The sequence below is a fragment of the Ricinus communis genome, chromosome 1 (genome assembly GCF_019578655.1).
Source record: "Ricinus communis isolate WT05 ecotype wild-type chromosome 1, ASM1957865v1, whole genome shotgun sequence".
Classification (NCBI taxonomy): Eukaryota; Viridiplantae; Streptophyta; class Magnoliopsida; order Malpighiales; family Euphorbiaceae; genus Ricinus; species Ricinus communis.
Window position 1 is genome coordinate 5,877,678 of NC_063256.1, and position 10,144 is coordinate 5,887,821.

Below are 10,144 nucleotides of genomic sequence, written 5' to 3' on the forward strand. Positions count from 1 at the left end.
GTTTTGAGAAATAATCTAAAGTTTAATAAAAGAAATTAAATAATTTGAAAATAAATATGCAACTAGAATGATTAATATGAACTGTATGATAAAATAGTATTTAGTCTAGCTTTTACTTAGTAATCTCCTTAATTCCCTCAAGTCCAAATTTAATAAATCCTAAGTCACTCAAACTAATAATGCAACTTAGATTTCTTATATCAAAATAGATTAAAATAAAAATAATGTTTCTAATACTTTTAACCTAAAGATTTTCATAACAAATATTACTACTAAATTGATACGATGGTCAACCAATAATAATAGATGAAACTAATAAACATATGAAGGTAAAGAAATCATTCATTAAACTCAATATATATAAGATTCATACATAAGTAAAAAACTAAATTAAACTCTTATAGAACTTAGTCTAGCATACTTAATCCAACGATCATTGTAATTAAATAGAAAAACTTAAGATACATAAAACATAAAACTAAAACTTCCCCAAAGTTTAAAAGCTCTTTAAGGAATGAAGAAGATTGGTTCTCTTTTTTCATATCTTCAAAAAACTTCTCCAATTCTTCAAAGAATGATGCAACTTAAGCTAGCTAGATGTAGAATATGGTGAACTATAAAAATTTATGCAGAGAATAATAGAAACATTTTCCAGAAAAAATCGTAGTAGCCAAAGAACTCCTTATTTTAATTAACTCTATTGCTTATAGAGATCCCCTTATTAGAGTCATTTTCTCAATACATAATTAGTATAGTTATCCCATACTGTTCTAAACAAACTAAACAACTGAAAAGATAATTATCCACTAATTTTATAATAATTACTTAAATCTCCCTTCTTGGGCTTTAATAAATTAAGCTAGACCCAAGCTATTGATAGCCCACGTGTTTTATTTTTTAGCCTTTTATAGTCATCGTCCAATTAAAGTTCAGTAGTGCATTTTTAGCTCAAATTTTTTTTTTGGCACTTATTTCCTGAATTTAGACAAAAAAACTAAAGTAAGGTAAAAATACATATTTTCACCATATTATATATAAAAATATATCATTAAAGCTCTAAAATACCCTTAAATATTTATATACAATTTGAATCGATCATAAAATTAACTGTCTTATATTTTATACATTAAAATTATAAAATTTATAGAAAGTTTTAAGGGTAGTTTAATTTATTGGTATTAATTAAAACACATTCGAAATATGGATTATCTTTTTAAGACTGAATTATGTATATTCTATCAATTTATAATTTTTTTGTACCTGATATCTTTTTTGGGTGTATCAGTGTTACCATGATTAACAAATTGTTAATGAGAAGACATATTTGAATCACATTCCACACTAGCTAAATCTGATATGTGTAGGTCTGTGGATGTTGACATTTCTATATTGCATTACACTTTTGTTGAGTCCAGAGACATTGTTATTGTTGTGCTCTCTAAATTATTTCCTTAGATCATCATCATTTTTGTGTTTGTGATTACGTCTTGGATTGTGGAATACTTAGTTGACAACCAGCCGGCCATTCGATTAGTTCGATACCCATAAAAAACATATCTTTTCATTGTTATTGTTTTTAAATACAAAATTGTAAAAAACAAGACATCATTTTAACTCACAATTCACCATTATTTCTTAAATCGTTTGCCAACCAGCAGGCTTTTCTTTTCAAAGAATTTCTGTGATTCTTTGTGAAGATTTATTTTTCACGTGACTATTCATAAGTTTAATAGTAAAACAATGTGAGGGAAAAGGGTTAAATAGGTCCTTCAACCTGGAATTCAGGCGCAAATAAATCCCAAAATAGCCTTTTGGGTCATTTTAAATCCCCAACTCGCATGTTATGCATCACATAAGCCCATTTGTTGACCATTGCATAGCATATTCAACATCAGCAATCTAAGAAGCCAAGAAATTTCCTATAAAATTGGCAGAGCTTGTTGGAAGCTACGGTGACTTTAAGAATGCTTTTGTCAGAAGCCTTGACAACTTTCTGGAACAAGTGTAATAGGTGATTTTTGGATTCAGATTAGATTAGCTTAGCTGATATGATTTATCTTTTAGGTTATATGTGTAAAGACTTTGGGGTGTGTAAAATTTGGGTAAATTCTTTGGTGCAACATTCAATTTAGGATCTTTGTTCAATACATAACTTGATGTTAGGTAATCTGTTAGAATATATAAAGCTACAGTAGCAGTGAGTGATATTATTTTTATTAATCAACAGATCTTATGAATGATATATGTATTTTTTCTTATTTATCAAATTCTTAATTTTCTCCTCTTTAAACAGTTTCATTATTTACTGTGTCAACTTTTTTTTTAAATGCCAATTGAGTCATTCAAACATGAAGATAGTATCTCCATAAGCATAATATATATATACATTACAGCATTAACAAACCGTGTCCTTCTCCTTGTTGGTTCATTCTTCTTGATCGCAGCTTTAATCTTCATAACCAATGCTTGCAGTTGCATTTCCCTTTCCCTGTCTCTATTATATTTCATCAATTAGGTCATTGATAGCTCGAGGGTAAAAAGGATCATTTTCCTTTTTACTATGGCATGTTTTCCCCCTTTTTACTTAAATTTGATTTACTTTTCTTTTTCTTATCTTTAAATAAAAATTATAATTCAAAAAAAATAGTAGTCAGCAGCGCATGCTGAGATGGGCTTATGTGGCCGAAATCTACAAGTTGTGGACTTATATGGCCTAAGATATCCTTATTATTAACTTATAAATATTATTATTAATTAATTATCGGAAAAGAAAGATCCTATAATATTGAATTTAATTATGATAAGTTTTTACTGTATATTCAATTTAGTCCTATTTAATGCACATAAAATTTCTTAATTAAAATAATAGCATTAGATAAACAACTAACTAGGATAAATACAAAAAAGTTTCAAATTATGCTCGCAGCTCCTTTTTATTTCGTTCGATAACTAATTTCATAAATTTTAAGATATTTTCATAGATATTTGATAGCTTATAATATACAATATAATTATATTTTATAGAATTTTTTTTTTGAATTATAAATGACAGGAGAATTTTAAATTTTAAAATTTACTCAAGTTAATATATGTAATTACGATTTTAAAACTTACTCAAGTTGATTTATGTAATTAGGATCAAGATTGTGATAGAATTCTTATTTGTTTAAATAAGTAACAGAATTATGTGCTGTTCCATATAAAAGAAATGAAGTTGGGACAAATTGAACTCGATGATCCCGCCTGCCGACAAACAAAAACAAGCATCTTCCGACGAAATGTGAACATCCCAAAACTCGCACTATGGAATCTCTACCATGACTGTATCTTTAAGATGCTCTACTTTCTATTTCTGTCTTTATATATATACATACTCCTCGTCTGTCTACAAATTAAAATACTGTGCAATACGAAGTTTGGGGTCTTTTTCCTTGTTTCTTTTGCGTCTTCTGAACATGGAAGCAATAATTTTTCCGCAAAACAGAGGCCCAATTCCATCGCAGCCTCTACCGAGGCAAACTAACAGGCTGAACAAGTCCCGTATTTTTGCAGTGCTCACTAAGCCTACGGAGAATATTAGTGGAGTGAAGGAGAAGAAAAGTTCAGATAACCTACCGGGTTTAACAAGCAAAATATCTATCTATAAAGATAGCTGGTTTGATCAACTAGCTATAAACCATCTTTCACAGAGTGTTCAAGCTGCGACAGGTTAGTTTCTTTCATTTGTCCATCCATTTCCTGGTTTGTTTTTCCTTTTTGAGTGGAGAAAAAAAAAAGAAAAACGTATGAGAGGGTGATTGAAGGATAATATGCAGGGCTAAAAAACGACAAGTGTGGTTATGAAGGCTTGGTGCAGGCAGCTGTGGATGCATCGCAGAAATTTAACATGATTCATCAACGTGAACTCGTGCTTCAAGCGCTTGATAAAGCCATCCCGAGACCGATCCTCGACCTGGCAAGTTCACGGCACCTTGTTTTCTTCTTGTATTGCAATATATATATGCATTTCAGACAACAACGAGAATCATGCACAGTTAACGCATGGAGCCTAATCATCATTTACAATTATATGCCTTTGAGAACTTATATTTTAGATATCAATCTAGTAAAATCTTGAAATGACACGTCACTCACTCGATACCTTTTTTTCTTTTTTCTTTTTCCTTTTTCTTTTTCTTTTTCTTTTCCTTTTCCTTTTCCTTTTCCTTTCATATCAATGCTTGAGCAATTAAAGTCATAGTTATCAGAAGGTTGGGAAGATTTAATATTTCTATCCCATAACTCATATATTCTATAAAATAGGAATCGGGTGTATCTCAATTAGTACAAATCTGCCGGTTCAGTACATTCTTCAAAAACTATTTATGGCAGAAATAAAAGCCTCATTTGCTTATACAAGTATCAAGTTATTATCAAGGGATGGACATATCCAGAGAAAATAGTTTTATTTTACAAATACATATGTACTGCCTGTTTTTGCTTCGATGGTAATAGAGTGTAAAAGCAGTTTGGTGTTGTTGATGGCAGATAAAGACGCTGCTGCCCCAATCTAGATTTACAAGAGAATACTTTGCTGCCTTCACTACCTTGTTTTTTGTCTGGCTGATCGGACCATGCCAGGTATGCGGATATTCCTCACACTACCTATGCATTATATTTTTTGTTGAAGTGGAGTGGAGGGTATATGAAGTCTTATATATCCCGTTGACAGGGAAAAGTGCTTGGGCACTTGTAAAGTTATATGTATATGCAGTTAAAATCGAAGTGAACATTAAATTCCCTGCCCAAATAAGCCAGCCCTACGCTGGAGGATCACATGCCTATATACAGTTCTCCCTTAGCTAAGAAAGTATACACAGGTACAACTATTGATGGCATAATACTAATGCGGTGATAAGATCACGAAACAGAGGTTGCTGTTATATGCAAACATACGATTATAACCCATTGATACAGATCTTGCAATGAAGTTTTGAATGGATATTAACAGAACTGACCATGATCATTTTACAAACAAGGTGCGGGAATCAGAGTTCAATGGGAGAAAAGAAAAGAATGTAGTCCATATAAAAAAGTGCAGGTAACTTTAACTTCTCCCTTCAAATTTTAACTTGAAAATTATTTATAATCTTTTTCATGGGTCCCATATCAGCAACCTAAGACACTTTTCATTCCCGAAAACAATATGCTCCTATGAGTGTGTTGCTTCCTGACTCTAATTTCTCCATTACCATCATGGCTATCATAATGGCAATAATTATCGTCCTCGTCATGATCAAATCATCATCCAAAATTTATGAAACAACTAGCAATAATATGAATTTTAAAGTTTTTCTTGTTTCATTTTTTCTATATACACTTCTGCAGGTTTTTGGAAGAGACTAATTGTGTTGGGATGTGTACTAATCTTTGTAAGGTTCCAACTCAGACCTTCATTAAGCAATCCCTCGGGATGCCAGTCAACATGGTTCCTAGTAAGTACCCTCGTTCAACACTTCTGAAACAGGTCAGACCATCTTAGGAGTTGCAGAGTAATACTATAATAGATAATGAACAGTGAAAAGCAGTTTACTAAGGAAGTCCTAAAGTTTGATCCATGGCACAGAGAGTCTAACAAGGTGGCAAGGATTCTAACTCCCTATTACAGTAAATAGCAAAAACAATAGGAAAATATCATACTTCAAGAAATAATAATACCTGCACTAGAGAATATGGAGGCCATGCTCATCATGTCAATGGAGGGCCCCAAGTTCACCACTCAGGACACAAAATTGCATGTAGACCCATCAGTTGAGAATTCCAGCCCACAGATTAATACTGCATATATAAATTGCATTCAAGAGAAGAAAGTAATACCTGATCTCTTGGCCGTAAATTAAACATATATGATTCCATAATTAGTTCCATCTAGTCCACCATGTTAACAACAAGACACCGATTTTCATCTCTCTCCCAATGAAACCAATCATTATTCCATTACCTACAGGATATGTAATATGACCACAAGCATCCGAGTCTGAATTCTAGTCATGCTATCAAGTGCCAATCATATGTCGAGCAAAAAAGCACGAAATTAACATTTTTTTTAATTAACCTCTAATGAATCATGAAAACCATCCATCATTGCAGCTTCCTAATAGTTTCGTTTAATCTGATTTGGCAGATTTTGATGATATGAGCTGTGAGATGGTATTTGGTCAGGATCCTCCTATTCCCACAGAAGATCCAGCATTCAGGCAACCATGCTATAAACTATGTAATGCTTTGCCTCACCCCTTCAGTCCTTCACATACACACATGCACATGCACGCTCAGAATCGCAATCCTCATTCGCCTCCTAATTTGGTGGATTAGAAACAGCCTCATCAGTATCATGAAGACTGAAGAGTGCCTGAAGTAGAAAAAAAGATTGTGATCATTAGTATCAAACTAATATAAAAACAGAAATTTTTTCATAAAATCTAACCTGCACATTTCTTGTTCATGTTATTTACAGGTAAAGCAAACCAAAAGCACATGACGAAATGCTCCAGCTGACAAGAAGAGAATCGTTAATTTGACAACTAATTCTAATATATTTAATTTTCTATATACAACAAACTTTTGATAAACATCTACACAGGGAAACTGAAAGAGGTACCAGTCAGTGCTGCTGCAATTTCCATACGATCAGGTACAATGAATTTGATGATACTGACACTTTCAACAAGTACGCATACATTATGACATCGCAGTAATTTAATACATTGAATGTAAAACTACAGTAACAGTGAACAATTGCTCATTAACAGATATACACAGTAATAATGGCCTATATAGTGTGTCTGTCTACTGTTCCATTCAATGTGCTTGTCTCTTTCTTCAGTTCTTGTATATCCCCCATAGTTCAATTGCTTTGACTTTCCAATAAACTCCATTGTTTTCCTGAAGATTTAATGAAGTCAATATAAGCATGTAGTAATCATAGGTACAGAATGCTTGGCAATTTCTAATGCTAGGGGTAGTATCAGGAACGATATTTGCCATGATTAAAAGTTGGTTGAAAAGACCAAAAGACCTAAAATAAGCTTGATGTGTTAGTGATGATTTGCCATTTCACTACAACTTCAGCAATCAGCATTAAACATAATTTTTTAGCTTACTGCATGATAAAGATTGGAGCAAACAAAGGGGAGTAAAAGGTCATGTCTAATTTGGACATGATGAATCATGCACCCCAGAATCACAGGTCAAACTTGCAGCTCAAACATGCAACAAAAAGGTTCTGTGTCAACAATATAAATTTTGAAAGACCCCTTAATAACATGATTACACAGATTATACAAAAATTGAGAGGTTAATAATGTCCATTAGAGATGTCTCTGTTTCTTCATTTAGAAAATATTGATCATCATGGTCACCACGAAATAAATTAAAATTAGACAGATATTCAAGAATTTTTCACTGTTAAAATATCTTTCTTTTGTGGGAAAAGAAGATACTGTTTTGTGATTAGCTCTAAGACTACAGGAATTAATGCTACAGAGATTTCTTCTCAATCTTTGATGAGGGATAGACTAGGATGCTATATACAACTGTAAATTCTTAATCAAGCAAATTGGATAGCCAATAAAAAGCTTTTGTAATGAAAAGTGCTTTGACCGAAGATCTAATGTAGGGTTTAAAATCAACATGGTGGAACAAGATTGTCTCCCACCTTTCCCATTGCTGTGAAGTGACCAAACTAGGACTCTTCTGCTGTCTTTTCTGTCTTATTTGAGAGAGTGTCTTTCATGGACCCAATTCAATTCCGTGGGATCTTTCATTCACATTTTTTTCCATCAAGAACTTTTTATAAAACTCATTGCAAACCCACCTTTAGCCATTAAAAGTTTTATGCTGAAAGTGGACACCCTTCATAATAATCTCTTTTAAGTTTTGTGGCATTTAAATGAGAGACTTAGTGGAGATACAAGGGTGCATCTGGGGTCCTAGATATGTGACTTGAGTATTATTTGATACTAATTCCTACTAACACCAAGTTTGGATCCTAACAAGCTAACAGCACCAACAACAAAAAAGAAAAAAGGCATCGCCACGTTTAGTACGCCTTGAAATGGGAAGGAAAATGAATGTATCCCAAGAATCCAATTCAGAAACTATGTTTGAGATGACTAAACAAAGTTGGATGTATCCCAAAAATCATACACATAAATAGATATAATTTCTACTAAATTTGAAACTATTCAAGTATAAGAAAAAACTTGAATTCCTTGTCTACCAAATAACAAATTCTAAGGAATCGCTCTATCTCCAGTTCTGAAGCATACCAAAGGTGTATCTGCTGCCAAAAAATCAAGCACATGGCATTATTTAGTTTTGTTCTGTTTTTTTCTTTTTCTGTTTGTACTCTCAACATATAAACATTAAAGTAAATAGCACTTCCAAACACATTGTACTAAATCATGAATTCACTGGAATTCCGGACTAATTTTCAGGTTCGTGCAGCTTTATATACGTTAGTAGATAAAGCATTACTAGGCGATCTTGTTTTATCTATTGACTGAAGCATTTCACAAATTTTCCAACTGAATCAAATTTATAAATATAAAGCTATGAAAGAGAAGAGGAGAAAAAAAAAAAAAAAAAAAAACAAAACCAAAATATAGGCATTGACTGATTAGTTAAACAATTGCAGTAACATAAAATGAATAATTAGAACAAGGAAATGAGAAGAAAAAAAAATAAAATAAGAAATACCTTTCAATGTCAGCTCTGGAGAAGCAACTAACCGTTTGAAATGGAAAATTGACGCTCGAACTTTCCAGGTGCATGGAAATTTAGAAGCTACACTGAACTACAGAATACACAATGGAGTGTCATCTATGGTGTTTCAAGGAACTGTGATGTTCCATATCTGCAAACACGCCAGTCATCGAAACGGGCCTTACTATGGCCAAACAAATGCATGTATATGGGCTATAATTTCCAGGCGCTTAATGGGCCTAATCACAAAACTCTAAAGCCAATAATTTACGATCGACCTTAAGAAAGAAGTTGATTGCTTTGCTTGCATGGACGTACAGGCTAAATGTCCATTTATACATATAATATGTACGAGTCGTTATATATGAAAACTCCCCAATTACATATAGCTATGTATTATTGTGAATTTTTGGATTAATTATTATAACATGGATTAAATATATAAATTACATTAGTAGCTCTTTCTATTTCAACAATTAAAATTATTATTTTTATTTAATGAAATAAATTATTACCTCATTTTATTAGATTCTTTATTATCTACCTGTCATTTTTATTTAGGCTATTAAAAAATTCACCATAGAGAAGAAATTGATCTACCAATATGCCACTTGTCAAAACTCAATTGGCATTAATTTTTAAAATTAAAGAATTTATTGAGTTATTAGAAGTATGAGATGACACGGATATTATTTGTTTTAAACAAGGGTTTAAAGAATGGCATGTAAAAGCTGTTTTAGTATTATTACTATGTCTAAGTGGGTATTTATAGAAAAAAAAAATATTTATATCCATATCTAGAGTGTTTTCTAAGAATAGCAACGGGCATATTACATGAGTATTCGCTTCCGACGAATCTCTATCACTTATTATATTAAATTTAATTATATTTAAAAAATTTATACATTTTATAATTAAAATATGAAATATAATAAATTTTTAGATTATTTATTATTGTTATTATTATTGAAACCCCTTTATTAACACTTATATTGATATAGTATTTCATAAATTAATTACTATATTAATCAATAAATTTAGATGATAATTATATTCTATTATAAGAAATGTCGAAAAGATGAATTAAAATATAAATAAATAAAAATAGTTTTATTATTAGTAATTCAGAAAAATATTGAATTTTTTTTTAAAAATATATATGTATTATTTTTACTTATTGAATTAAAGATATTGTACAATATGTTAATAACTAATTTACGTGTTCAATCATTAAAACTTGCATTTATGATAACACCAACGTCAAAGCGTGTAAAAGCAACAAAAACACTAGCATTATAACAGGACGAATCTTTCTTCTTGAGAAAAAAAGAAAAAGAAAAAAGAAAAAGCAAATATATATATATATAAAAGAGTTCACAAATAAGTCTCAAGAAATTGA

General features: G+C 31.3%; 1 protein-coding gene and 1 long non-coding RNA gene across 3 annotated transcripts; one reads left to right on the top strand and one right to left on the bottom strand.

Annotated features, from left to right (window-relative positions):
* The first annotated feature begins 3,379 nt into the window (after window positions 1-3,379).
* Window positions 3,380-6,929, top strand: LOC8274716 (beta-carotene isomerase D27, chloroplastic). Of its 2 annotated transcripts, XM_048376390.1 has the most exons (7): window positions 3,381-3,708; window positions 3,816-3,955; window positions 4,528-4,620; window positions 5,019-5,080; window positions 5,368-5,474; window positions 6,164-6,256; window positions 6,497-6,929. In XM_048376390.1, exons 1-7 carry the CDS (start codon window positions 3,456-3,458, stop codon window positions 6,535-6,537), a joined length of 789 nt encoding a protein of 262 aa, XP_048232347.1. In that variant the 5' UTR covers window positions 3,381-3,455; the 3' UTR covers window positions 6,538-6,929. The 2 variants fall into 2 exon arrangements, with proteins under 2 accessions (XP_048232329.1, XP_048232347.1); XM_048376372.1 differs by having other exon boundaries at window positions 3,380-3,708; window positions 6,164-6,929.
* On the bottom strand, window positions 5,812-8,979 carry LOC125370541. The gene is made up of 4 exons (XR_007216590.1): window positions 8,740-8,979; window positions 6,641-6,924; window positions 6,467-6,533; window positions 5,812-6,391 (listed from the first exon to the last, which is right to left on the bottom strand). It is a non-coding gene; the product is annotated as an uncharacterized LOC125370541 (long non-coding RNA).
* Window positions 8,980-10,144: the final 1,165 nt, after the last annotated feature.